Source organism: Maniola jurtina, chromosome 1 (genome assembly GCF_905333055.1).
Source record: "Maniola jurtina chromosome 1, ilManJurt1.1, whole genome shotgun sequence".
Classification (NCBI taxonomy): Eukaryota; Metazoa; Arthropoda; class Insecta; order Lepidoptera; family Nymphalidae; genus Maniola; species Maniola jurtina.
Window position 1 is genome coordinate 16,781,673 of NC_060029.1, and position 13,495 is coordinate 16,795,167.

Sequence of the window (13,495 nt, forward strand, 5' to 3'; positions counted from 1 at the left end):
TTGCACTTACCTCACTGTGTACTTATTATTTAAATGATATATTATTATTACTTGTATGTATTTTATTAATAATGGTATTTTATATATAAATATTTGATTGATAGGATTGAGGACCACAGTAATATTATTATTGAGACTTATAAAGTTTATGATAATAAATAAAAAGTAAGTATATGTTGTTATTTATACTGTCCCTGTAATTTCTGATATTTTTTTATTATTAATAAATAATAATAATAATTATTCTCCTCATTCCTAGAGAAATTCCAAGCATAGCTCTCTCCATCGCTCAATGAGTGGCTGAGCTTTCTTAGGAGCAGAAACTATATCTTAATGATGAAGTAAGCAGGTGTAATGCAAGTGTGACTAACTCATATCCAAGATATTTACTTTATGTGTTTTATTGACTTAGCCATAAGTTTTTATATATATAAAAATATTCATCCCACATGTAAGTTAAGTGTAAGTAATATCCGTCCGAGACTTAGCTCAGGCTCGTGTCAAATTGTTGTAAGTACCTAACTTGTAAGTAAATAAATCTTGTGATATGTACATCACAAAATATAAGTTATTAGCTACTCATACGAGTACCTAATAAATTATATTTATAATGCATACATTTTGAGAACATACTTGCCTTATTGTTGTGTCACTTGTCATCTCAAAAGTACGGTTTACCCTAAGGCTGAGATCAAAGTGCGCTCTATAGATTTCTCAGTACTTTTGACATGACACTTCACACGTAGGTAGAGCAAATGTGGCAAGTGCGTTCTCAAAATGTATGCACATTTTGTACAGTTGGCGTTAGGAATAAAGAACTCTTGACCTTGGGATATAGGTCATTTATCTATCTATTTGGCGAACATTTAGGCCCGGTCTCCGCCTAAGCGGAGCGGAGAGATGTGAACAGCCAACCAATCAGATTTCTAAAAGATGACGGGATAATTTTTTTGCGTTATCTATTATGAATCTGATTGGTCGACTGAACACATCTCATCTCCTCTCCGCTTCGGTGGAGACCGGCCCTAAGTTAGATGCTACGGCAGAGGAATTAGTGCAGCCGCGCAATTGGTTCGTCAGTCAACCTTTCGCTTCCCGCACACAAGCTACTCATGTGGTACAGGTTTCGAGTAGATACATCCAGTCTTTTTGCCTGACGGCAACTGTACAAAACTAACAGTCGATAGGAAATATTGTACATCGAACATTAGAAAAGAGATAATCGACATCTTCGGTTTTGTCAAGCGTTGTCTCTGTCGTTGAAAGAGAAAAATCAGCGATAAAATGTCACAGATATGAGTGACAGAGAGAAACTGCCGATTATCTCTTTCTTCAATGCGTAGTCTTTCCTGCCAGGAACTGCACATTATGTTATAACTCGTACCTAATATTCTGAAACCAATGGCTTTTTATTCAATGTCTGTAATCACGCCAAATTGTTAAGCAGGTATTTATTGTTATATTATTGCGAAATAAAACATTTTATGTAATGTATTTGTGTTTTATTAAGAGGTAATATAAACGGTTCAACAATGTTAAAAGTTAGTGACTTATAAAAATACAATTTACATTATCAATCACCAAAACCATGAACGTTTTAAGTCATACTTGGGTCTAGTCATGCTAAAGAGAACCAACCAAAATTATTTCTAGAAGAAATGACTAACTTTGCCTTGGGTCCCTGCCCACTGTTTTGTTAGTATCTCGCTATTGCATAACTATATCCAACTATTAAGGTCACTTCACACTCACAATAGTAACAATTTAAATATTTACATAAAAATATAAAAATTCACTTATTTTACAAAATAAAACATGTCGGCCAGTTAAATGGCATACTTTTAAATACATTCAGTCTAGTTAAAATATTATGAGGTTAGTCTTTTACATTTTGATAGGCACATTATATTTAACGAGCTGGCGAACAAAACGATGTAATTGCACGAGAAAAAAACCGGTAAAGTACAAGTCAGACTTGTACATGAAGGGTTCCGTACCATCATACATGACATAACTTTTTAATCTCACACCTATGCACTCGTAATCTCGTGCAAGTAAGGAGAGCACCGTCTATGATGTGATTTAGTACTTAATTTTTTTTTTGTGAACAATTTTAATTTTTTTTTATGATGCAAATTTCACGATTTTCAGATTTTTTTTCTTGCGTAGTAAAAGTAGTCAAAGTATTTTGATCACAAGTGTAATTACATCTTTTTGTTCACCAGATTCTCATTATTAATTACTAGCCGATGCCCGCGACTTCGCCCGCGTGGATTTAGGTTTTTCGAAATCCTGTGGGAACTCTTTGATTTTCCGGGATAAAAAGTAGCCTATGTGCTAATCCAGGATATTATCTATCTCCATTCCTTTCAGCCAAATCCGTCTAGTAGTTTTTGCGTGAAGGAGTAACAAACATACACACAAACTTTCGCCTTTATAATATTAGTGTGAAGTGTGATTGATTTCAACAGCTTGTGGCCATATTAACTTATTTTTAAGGTTATTAAAGTGCAAAATATAATAGTCCCATACAAAATGTGTGTTATCTCAGTCCACGTTCAAACGTCAATATGCATAAATTCTCTTATTATTACAATATTCTAATGATTATTACAAAATTCGTCAAAAATATTTAAACATTTTAACACTTATTGTATCAATCAGCCCGTTGGCGTCCATAGGTCGTCTTTGTATATTTATCCAAAATTAATAAGTTATCTTTATAAAATAGTAAATATTTACTTAGATAGGCATTTTTCAAATATTGTGATATTTTGTAATAATAATAATAAAGTAAACCCTCTTCCTCTTAAGTTGCCTTCAAACTACGGAAATATAATATAATATTATATAAATATCGCTCACCCTACTTTGAAATGTGTCACTGTTCACATGTCACTGATGTAATATAATATTACATCTAAGTGTGAACAGTGATATTTTAAAGTAGGGTGAGCGATATTTATATATTATATTATATTTCCGTAGATTGAAGGCAACTTTATACTAAAAGTAACAAGTCATGAAGCTATTTGGTTCAACAATGGTGATAATTATAATTAATTAACTGGTAAGTATAGCACTTTTACGGCACCTACTTCCTAACAAAATTAAAATAATGTGTGAACCACAGGCGCAAGCGCACGTCACACACTGTTTTAATTTTGTAAGGAATTAGCGAGGCGAGGCTGCGGTGAGTTCCCAACGAGTCACACTGTTTGCATGTGACTCGCTGGAAACTCATCGAAATTTTTCCCATCGAGTCACACTATTACTAGTTATTATTAGTTGCAACGTTCTTATCCATTAGAATTCCGAACGAGTCACACTGCAACTCTGGTTATCATAAATTGAAGACCACGCGGAAAACAAGGAATGTCAGTTAAAACATAAATTGAGTTAACAACGCCATCTAATAGCTATTGAGAATACTTTTCATGTCGTCGTCGCTTTTTTCAACAACCGTCGCTGTCAGTGGCTATGACGCTTTTATCTATCTATTTCTGATTTTATTTGAAGAAAATTAAATTTTACTGACATAGATTTTTTTTTAAAGAATATTAGCCATGCTTATCATGACTAATACCCCCTTTCCCCTCCAATTAAGCGTAAAGCTTGTGCCAGGATTGAGTACAACAATAGTGCAACGGATGGGGTTTGAACCGCTGACCTTTCGGAATTCAGTCCGCTTCTCAAACGTTGAGCTATCGAGACTAGCTCTAGGCTGCAATCAGACCTGCTGGCAAGCGATGATGCAGCCTATGGACTACAAAATACAAGGTTAAAAGTGGGGAAGACTGATACCGGGAGTTCCATATCCTAGTGGTTCGAATTAGTGACGAGAATTAAGACATTTTTTTTGAATTTTCATGTTAGTGATGACTCACTGGGATCGACTGCTTAAAGTTCTCCACGAGGCACGGTGGGACCGAAAAAGCGTCGTCACCCGTCCAGAGTGACCTTAGTTTTACTATTTACAAAATTCATATCAAATCAACACAACTAAATCAATATTAAAGTTAAAATTAATATTAAAAAAATACTTAGATACATTGTGCATTGAATGTACAACCATATTGTAATACTTATAAATTATAATCATAATCGGAAAACACTTAAATCTAAAAAGGTACAGTTGCCTTCTTAAAATCAACTTAAAATTATAAAATGCTTAGTTAATAAATTATTAGTTCCCATCTCAGAATGTTAGAAATCAAGAGAATAATTCACTGTAGACTCCTTGAAAACCGCGACTTATCCTGCAAACCTATTTAATATTGTTGTATGTAATTTAGTTGCAGGTACTGTATGCCATCTCTATTGCCATCAAGAACTTATATTATTACTTATATTCAGTATAATATATTGGGAACCGAAGTCATCATACTGAAAAAGTTGTTTGACTGTCATTTATTTCTGTAGTGTAAAATGATTGAGGAGCTGGCGGACAAAACGGTATAATTACACTTCTGATGAAAATACTTTTTTTTTTTCTTTAATCTGGATGTTTTTGGCCCACTGAATAGACCCCTGAAATACATCTCCAAACAAAACTGCCTAAAACTGTACCTAAATTGACTTCAAAGTTCATGATTTTGATCACTGAATACTATCTAGAACTCATTTTCAAGCAAAATGGTTCAACTGCAGTAAAGTATCCACAGCTTTCATTCTGTTTTTGCTCTTTGTGTAAAAAATATTTCATGCAAGTAATCAGAAGTGTAATTACACCATTTTGTTCGCCAGCTCCTCAATTAATTACACAGCTCAATAGCTGTGTAATTGAGGAGCACCAATTCTATTGAAAACAATCTCTTGATTAAATTGACAGGTCTAAAAAAGCTATCCCTTTCAGCAAAAGACATAAGTAAGAAGGGGAGCACTATAATTTACACTTGTCAATTTAGTTTAGAAATTGTGTACAAAAGAATGGGTACCACTGTCTTATTACTGCGGTACAAGAAGCCTGCTGTAATAATATGACTGTTGGCAACCCTAATGTATACAAGTCTGTATATAAAAAGTAAATGTCACTGTGGAGGCAACCCTCGCTTCCACGCCTTGTACTTGAGGAAGCAGTCGACTCCGTATGCGATGATCGCGCACAAACCGAAAAACTGAAACAGATATTACAATATTAAAAAATCGCATCTTTATTTAAAGAGCTAATATTTTTTTAAAGATTCAAAATTAACTACTGGCCTAAGCGAAGTGAGCGCGAGTTTTGTTTTAAAGGATTTTAAAACAACACCGTATGAAGTTGGCTTGCCAGTGCTCGGATTTTTAGGGTTCTGTGCCTCAAAAGGAAACCTAAAAGGATCACTTTGTTGCCTATCTGGCGTGTCTGTCAAGAAATCTGTAGGGCATTAGAATCATTTTGTCAGGTAGGTAGGTTTTATAGTACAAGGAAAAAAACGTAAAACCGTGAATTTGTGGTTACATCACATTAGATTGGACTACTAGTTTACTACTTTGTATGAAGGAAATTAGGATGATGATCGCCAAACTTCGTTCCGAAGAAGGCACGTGATGATGATGATGATGAAGGAAATTCGCACTTAGCCGTGGCAGACGATGTGACAATGTAGCGAGTGCTTACCCCAACAGCATAGCCCGTGCTCTCGCCCAGCGTGGTCGCGAATATAGACGTGCCGATGTACGCCAGGCACATCACCCCGCAGTACGCGAACTCGCACTTAAGCCACGGCAGACGGTCATACTTCTCCACAAAGTGGAACGTGTACATCAGCAGAAGGAAGCCTGTGATGATGTTGCCGCACCAGTACAGGATGTTGTAGAAGATGGCGGATAGCCACGCCCATGATATCTTTATGCAAATGAAACCCACTACATTACAGACCTGAAACAGAAGAACAATTTTTTGAAGTAAAACTACTGTCCGTGATAAGTTAACATGGCAATCTGATTTACAGGTGAGGTGGGGAAGTGCGTGCGCATCAATATACGACCAGACACAACGACATGATGCAGTGTAAACTGCAGTGTAAAATGCAGTGTAAACTGCAGTGTAAAATGCAGTGTAAACTGCATCATGTTTCCGAAAGATATTTTTGCTATTCTATCAAGCGAGATATCAAATGAAAGAGAAAATTCTGAGTTCATAAATATGTATATAGTACAATGTTAAAATACAATCAAGCTGCAGAAAAACTATTTTACCATACAGTGCTACCTATCAGCAGTTCTTATCACTCCACTCGTTTCATGTTTTTAAGAATAGTAGTTGGGTTTTAATGCTGTTTAATTTTTTAAACACTTTTTTCATGAATATTTTCCTTACCAATGCAACAATCTTCAGTATTCCAGGCAGGGACTTCAGGTAGCCCTTGTCAAATCTCAGCACCTTCTGTGGCGGGGGCGGCTGCGCCGGTGCCGCTGTGCCGCGAGACATGTGGTCAAACATAGTGACCTATATTGTGACGCTGGTTGGCTGTCCACCTGAAATTATTGCTAGATAATGCTATTTGTTATTTAAATCAACTTATAGATATTAAGCTATCAGTATAATGCCTAGTGATAGTCATCTTTCACATGGAAATTGAAATGCAAAGGCATCCAAGAGATAGAGCGAAGGTTGGGAGCAGGTTTTTAGTCTGTAAGCCATTGGGCAACATCCCCAACGGAGTTAGGCATGCCAAAACACTGAGGTGAGGTATCTATGAAAATTTTTTTCTTCCCACAACAAAAAAAAAGCTATAAGCTCAGAGACCTAATGTCACGGTAATGGTGGTAATGGTATTACCGTGCAAATGTGTACCTAGAGCATAATGTAAATACTAGATAAGATAAAGTTACCTTATTATTATTTATTAAGCTTCAGAACTGATAGTACAAAATGCTTTAGATATAAGAAAATGAATGAATCAAATTGTCTATCTTAATCTTCCTTGATTACAAGGGTGCAACTTACATGTGATATAATATCAAAATTTAATTTTCAATTTCATTGTTAGTTGCAAATTCCATACACACATTTCTTAGATAACATTTAAAGTAAACACTATACAATGTGGAATGTGGGTGTAAAAACTTGATCTGGAGGATTCTCTACTAAGGATTACACATCAGACTTTAGTTAGACAGTGCTAACCACAGTGCCAGAGTGTGAACTAGGTTTATCAGATTATTGGGAAGTTGTAACATTAACATACAAGTAGAATCTTACCTGATATTTTATTACAGAAAATAGTCTTGTACTAGTAAGTACCTATTTGCATTTTTGGATGTCTTCATTCGTCACTGACAATCAGCAATTTACCCTTTTGAACTTTTAAAGAAATTAGGTACCTAATTATTCTTAAAATTAATTTATAGATAAAAGCAAAGGATATAAACAGTTTGATAAGATTCTCTGATTTTGTAACAAAACCTTAAACCACCAAAACCAACTATAAACAAAAAAAACTACACGTAGTGATTACATACTCTTTGACTACATAAAATAAACCTTCCCACAAAACAATTTTTTTTAATTTATTTTACGGCCCTGGCTGGCCCTGGCAAAACAAAATTGAAAATTGAAAACGTGTTGAAAACCGAAGAGTATTTTGAAAACCACAGATTGGAAACCAATTACATGTCAGTATCCTGTCAGATGTTATTGGTCTGTGATGTGATTAGATTAGAATTTTTTTACCTAGGGCTAGTAGAATTTTCTATTTGTTTTATTTAATTCATAGTTAATTTAAACGAGATCTAATTGTAAGAAATAATTATTATAGAGAAATTTTTTACGTGAATTCATCGATGACCGGGGTAAATGTGTCTCATAAATGTTAAAATAAAAATAGTCGGCAGTCCGGTGTACAGAGCAAGTTATCATATTTTTACTTAGATTCTGATTTAAATATTTCTGCATGTGATGGGAGATAGGGACTGGAGACCGTTTATTTACGGCGGCCTCGCGTCGATCGTCGCCGAATTCGGTAAGCCTAAACATTTTCTAAAAACCTAACCTAATAAATATGAATTCACACAAAAATCACTTTAATGTTAGTCATAATGCTCTACTGCCTTGACATCATTTCATTTCCAATTTTAGTCTGTCTGTGTTATATAGTGCTGTTCCATTTTCTCGTCTACTAAGTCTAGAAAAATAAATTTAACCAGCTAAGTAGTTATAATTTGCGGGGTTGGAACTAATGGAATAATGTTGTATTCTTGTTGAGAGTATTATTTTGATAATGTGGTTAGGATTCACTGGAATAATTTTTCTTTTTCCTAGGAACATTCCCAATAGACACCACAAAGACCCGTCTCCAGATCCAGGGTCAGAAGATAGACCCTCGTCATGTGCAGCTGCGGTACACTGGCATGGTGGACTGCTTTGTGAAGACTTCTCAACAGGAGGGCATCAAAGCGCTGTATTGTGGGTAAGACACTGAGCTTCGTAACACAGCCTGAGAAAGCTATTCAGAAAAGTGCCGCTGTATATGTATAGCAACAAGTATTGACCAGGAACTATAAAAGTGGTGGCGATCACATTGGATCAGATACGGTTGAAGTGCAGGGTATCCAAGAACCTGCACAGCCCTAAAGAATAAGAAGATACTTTGCTACTTCAAATAATTTCAATGGTGTACAGTACTCTTATTGCACAAAGCGACGCATGCTTTATTTGTGGTAACCAAGAGTACAAATAAACTATATACATGTGCGTGAAGATGAGTATCATCAGAATATAAATACAATATCACTTAACAAGTGGAAATATATATTTTTGAATGTGAATGTAAATCTGTGTAACTAATTTTTCTTTATTTTCATCTTTTTCTCAGTTCTTTGTTTTCTATGTCATCAGCATTTGGCCAGCAGTGCTCCGCCAAGCCACATATGGCACAATCAAGTTTGGTACTTACTACTCATTAAAGAAGGCACTTGCTGCGAGACGCGCCGATGGAGGGTCCAAGGAGCACTTGCCTACTAACACGTTCTGTGCGGCGTTCGCTGGAGGCCTGTCCAGTGCCATCGCTAACCCTACTGACGTGCTCAAAGTGCGGATGCAGGTGGGCAGCATCTACTAATTATATTACAAACTAGCTTATGCCCGCGACTTTGTCCACGTGGACTACATTTTCAAACTCCTGTTTTACTCCCTTAGGTGTTGAAGTTGCAAAAATCACCTAAAACGCAATGAGTATAATTTAACTAATTTCACTTACTTTAAGACACTTGAGGTAGAGTTTTGCATACTTTTGATATGAATTATTTAAATATAAACAGTTTAATCTAATCCATCAGCCTAAATGCATCTACTGAGCTACCTATTCTTGGTATCAAATACGGCCCTCTGCCTTCCTCATCCACCACATTCTTGTGGCGGAAAACGAATTATTCAAGATTATTTATTATTAGAGGTTTCCACTCCAAAACACTACACCTTTGCCACATCATCCATCGGGTTTGCAGTAGACTTGCCCTGCCCATTATCGCTGTTTCAACTTGCTAATCTTTTGAGCTCTATCGATCTGTAACTGATACAAATTTAACCATAGTTTTTGTATATTTATGGTAGGTGGGTGACGAAAAGCGCAACCTAGTACGATGCTTCATCGACATGTACCGCCTTGAAGGTGTCCGCGGGCTGTGGCGCGGAGTAGGGCCCACGTCGCAACGCGCCGCGCTCATAGCCGCTGTGGAGCTGCCCGTGTATGACGCGTGTAAACGGCGCCTGATGGGACCCTTGGGGGATGCTCCTCTGAACCACCTGCTGTCAAGTCTGCTGGCGAGTTTGGGCAGTGCAGTCGCTAGCACGCCTCTGGATGTTGTACGGGTGAGTGTACATGTAATACTTCTGGTACTGCCCATCACCCTTACAGATTTTTCTCTTTTTCCAGGGAGGCATTCTATTTACTCTTATACATGATCTGAATGCGTCAGCGTTTGAAGTCATCAAATCATAGCCTGACATCACAAATTTTGTGGAGTTCCGGTACATTTGGTTAGGTTGTACACTTCTTTCAGATTGATTTTATTCCTCAGCATGCCTTGGGCCTTGAAGATTTGCCAAATATTTTGGGTTACTCAACCTTTGTAAAATCATCTAAGCACATTGAATTCTACAATGAGACACACATTTCATGTATTTTTGGTGGATGTAATTCATGTAATTACTTGTTATTGTGCAAGTTATTCATGTACTTAAATGATTTGTTGATTGTTTCAGACGCGACTTATGAACCAAAGAAAAATGAAAGATCACATAGCGAAAACAAGTGAAAAGGTGTACAAGGGTACTATCGACTGTTTTGTGCAGGTTAGAAAACTGTTCACTGTCAGTACTGTACTGTCTCGTTGCTTTAGTGACTAGCTTATTAAATAGGTTATTATTATTAAATTAAAAAAAAAAGGTGGCAGTATTATACTGCTATGCCTCATAAAGCATAAAGCTGTTGGTCCTGCATATGAACTCTCATCATCGTGTTGTGTCGGTCGGAAGAACAATATTATCTAAATGTATAAAAGGAAAAGGTGACTTATTGACTGACACAGCTCAAGTGACTGCATGGATCAGTTTGAAATTTTGCATTCAGGTAGTAGGCATCCGCTAAGAAGGAATTTCTGAAAATTCACCCCTAAGGGGTTAAAATAGGGATTTGAAATTAGTGTAGTCCACAAGGATGAAGTTGCAGACATGAGGTAATGGAAAATAAATCTGCCTTTTTAATATCTAGACGGTTCGGAACGAGGGTTTCCTCGCCCTATACAAGGGTTTCATCCCCACGTGGCTGCGCATGGGCCCTTGGAACGTCATCTTCTTCATCTCGTATGAGCAGCTCAAGCGCGTGTACTAGAGACTAGACTAGACTAGTCCGCGCCGTAGGGCTCACTTTGCGACGCGCCCTGTCCACCGCTGCTTGCAATGGGAACTGTAAATAAGGTAAGAAATTCTCTTTTAAGAATACTGGACTCTTCAAAGTCAAAGTCAAAATCATTTATTCAAAGTAGGTACAAAGTATCTTCTCAGTAGAGTATGCATTTCGAATCAGTGATAGTCTTGCCGAATTCCAGGCTAACTTAGTCAATTATCACGTCACTAGTCACGACCACATGAAGCAATTTACGGAAATACTCAGCAATACCTAAAATTTTCAGCAATGCAATGTTATGCAAAACAATTGCTCCACTAATTGCTCCAGATTGATCCATACGTAAATTGCCTGGAATTGCGTAATTTGGCGTAATTTCAATTGCCCGTGTAAGCACACCTTAAGACAGTTGGCAATTTGATAAATACCTTGTTTCAGATATAATTGGAGTGTAGCTGAATTTTGTGATAAGTGTTTAATTAGTTTGTTGCTATATTTGTATTTTGTATACTGGACTTAGTTTTAAGTAGAGCTTTTTAAAGTCAGAGCCAGATCTGAGATACGACTTTGTTTTAAAATGGATGTGCTTTTTCGTCATTCTTTTTCTGTGCTGTTAAGTGACGAAATACGTGCTAACTTTTGTGTTGTGCATATTTATAATATTATAGCTAGGTAGCTGGAGGGAAATGTTGGAGACGTGCTTGAGTAAATTATTATTAGTCCTTCTACGTTGTTATCTGATTATGAACAGTTAGACCTGTTGGCTTATTTTGTATCTTTGTAGGGTTTGTAATTTAATAATTCTAGTAATACTAGTAATAATTTCAAGTAAATAATTCTATGTCTAGTATGTTTTTATGTCTGGTATGCAAACTTTACTAGATAAAGTTGCCATACAAGACAAAACATACTAGACACTAATTCCATTAAATTGAACTTTATCAGTTTGTGTTAAAGAACAAAATATCTAAGTTTTTCGTAATTATTTCTTAACTCATCACTATCTACTAGCGTCAACACAAAAGATCATTATATACGTATTTTTTTACATTATTAAAGAAAAACTGTGTGTGTAATGTAAAAATAGTGTGAGTGGGAAAAGTGTTTGTAGCTGCTAAAAAACAATCGAATCTGTATGGATATTATTTTTCAGTCAGTAAAAAACTTATTAATTTAATTATTACACTTCCATCATTAATTTCAACCTTATCAGTGAATGGAATGGATACTGTAACAGTTATTTGTGCAACTTAATTAGTGTATAACTAAACAGCATGACACTGGAATACAAATTGAGTAGAGTTGAGAGCTATGAGATTTTTATAAATTCATTTTACTTAAGCACCTCGTTATCTTTTCCCGCCAGCTCTCGCACTAGTTTGTAAGAGTAACTGTAGCTGTGACATATCATGCTTACGAGATTAGGGCACCAAGTGCATTTACACTGCGTTTCCTATTTATATGCTATTTTTATTATATTTTACTCTCAGTTAAATTATTGTGAGATCCTAGTGAGGAAACTGTTTTGGTTCAAATTTTGAAATAGTGTAGTGTTTTTCTATTGATAATTAAGTATTTTTATATCATTTGAAATGATATTACGGTGAAAACGATTTTTTTTCTTATTGTATAAAATGATTTTTAAAATCTGAAAGTAGTAAAAGTAAGGATCTAACTATAATGTTGTTGTTACTGAGATGAAGAAGCTATGAATAATTCCTATAAACTTTTTACACACTACTATATTCGATCACTAGAGGATGCCCGCGATTTCGTCCGCGTGGATTTAGGTTTTCAAAGATCCCGTGGGAACTCTTTGATTTTCCGGGATAAAAAATAGCCTATGTCCGTCCTCGGGATATAAGGCTAACCCTGTACCAAATTTCGTCAGAATCGGTTAGGCTGTTGGGCCGTGAAAAGGTAGCAGACAGACAGACATAATATACACACTTTCGCATTTATGATATTAGTATGAATAGATAACTGTAAACTACATTTTATCAGCATTTATTTTTCAACTTTGCAAAATATTTTTAAAGAAATATTTTGGAGAATAGTTTTAAAAGAATGGCTTCCAAAGTCTAAACATAGACAACTGCCACATTTTTTTTGTAATATTTTTTAAGATCCTATAAACGGTTGGGTTGATACTTAATTTTAGGAATATGTAAGTTGGTATATTGTTTCCAAAAAACACATTTTTATTCTAAACTCGGTGGTAATATGCTCATTTTCTACCTAACTTTTGTGAAATAAAAGATGATTTCTCATGGTTGTTAGTCCGTGCCAGCATTTCTGCCAAACTAGTTGTTTATTAATAGATCCACTGTTTAAATAGATTAAGGCTTGAAATTAAAATTAAAGCACAGTTCCGTAATGTCACAAATTCTAGTATGTAGTTTTTTAAATGCTTTTTATAAACTCAAAAATCGTTTGTATCTTTGAAAATCAAAATATTAATTAATAAAACCATGATTTGGTTTAAAATATTTTTATTGTTTAAGCTCGTGTGAAACACATCTGTAATTATGTATTATCATGTAAGTAGGTACAAAGAATTAGCCAAATTTATTATCGAATAAATATTTTTTTTGTGTACACTTCGTTTCATTCATTCAACGTATTTAAGCTATAAAAAAAATATTAAGCTATAAGTACATAATATT

The 13,495-nt window shown here is 35.4% G+C and overlaps 2 protein-coding genes across 2 annotated transcripts; one reads left to right on the top strand and one right to left on the bottom strand.

Moving 5' to 3' along the window:
- Positions 1-4,795: 4,795 nt before the first annotated feature.
- On the bottom strand, positions 4,796-7,433 carry LOC123864981 (plasmolipin). The gene is made up of 4 exons (XM_045905811.1): positions 7,187-7,433; positions 6,302-6,459; positions 5,600-5,860; positions 4,796-5,117 (listed from the first exon to the last, which is right to left on the bottom strand). Exons 2-4 carry the CDS (start codon positions 6,422-6,424, stop codon positions 5,031-5,033), a joined length of 471 nt encoding a protein of 156 aa, XP_045761767.1. The 5' UTR covers positions 6,425-6,459; positions 7,187-7,433; the 3' UTR covers positions 4,796-5,030.
- Positions 7,434-7,615: 182 nt separating this feature from the next.
- On the top strand, positions 7,616-13,427 carry LOC123864825 (mitochondrial uncoupling protein Bmcp). The gene is made up of 7 exons (XM_045905533.1): positions 7,616-7,946; positions 8,246-8,393; positions 8,822-9,026; positions 9,536-9,793; positions 10,187-10,276; positions 10,695-10,900; positions 11,268-13,427. The coding sequence occupies exons 1-6, from the start codon at positions 7,883-7,885 to the stop codon at positions 10,812-10,814; spliced, it is 885 nt and encodes a 294-aa protein (XP_045761489.1). The 5' UTR covers positions 7,616-7,882; the 3' UTR covers positions 10,815-10,900; positions 11,268-13,427.
- Positions 13,428-13,495: the final 68 nt, after the last annotated feature.

Excerpts from the sequence above, each read along its gene's own strand:
- LOC123864981 (XM_045905811.1), bottom strand. The coding sequence starts at position 6,424 with ATGTTTGACCACATGTCTCGCGGCACAGCGGCACCGGCGCAGCCGCCC. Across the intron at positions 5,861-6,301 it reads TACTGAAGATTGTTGCATTG|GTCTGTAATGTAGTGGGTTT; the intron begins GTAAGGAAAATA and ends CTTCTGTTTCAG. Across the intron at positions 5,118-5,599 it reads GCACGGGCTATGCTGTTGGG|TTTTTCGGTTTGTGCGCGAT; the intron begins GTAAGCACTCGC and ends TATCTGTTTCAG.
- LOC123864825 (XM_045905533.1), top strand. The coding sequence starts at position 7,883 with ATGGGAGATAGGGACTGGAGACCGTTTATTTACGGCGGCCTCGCGTCG. Across the intron at positions 8,394-8,821 it reads ATCAAAGCGCTGTATTGTGG|CATTTGGCCAGCAGTGCTCC; the intron begins GTAAGACACTGA and ends CTATGTCATCAG. Across the intron at positions 10,277-10,694 it reads CTATCGACTGTTTTGTGCAG|ACGGTTCGGAACGAGGGTTT; the intron begins GTTAGAAAACTG and ends TTTAATATCTAG.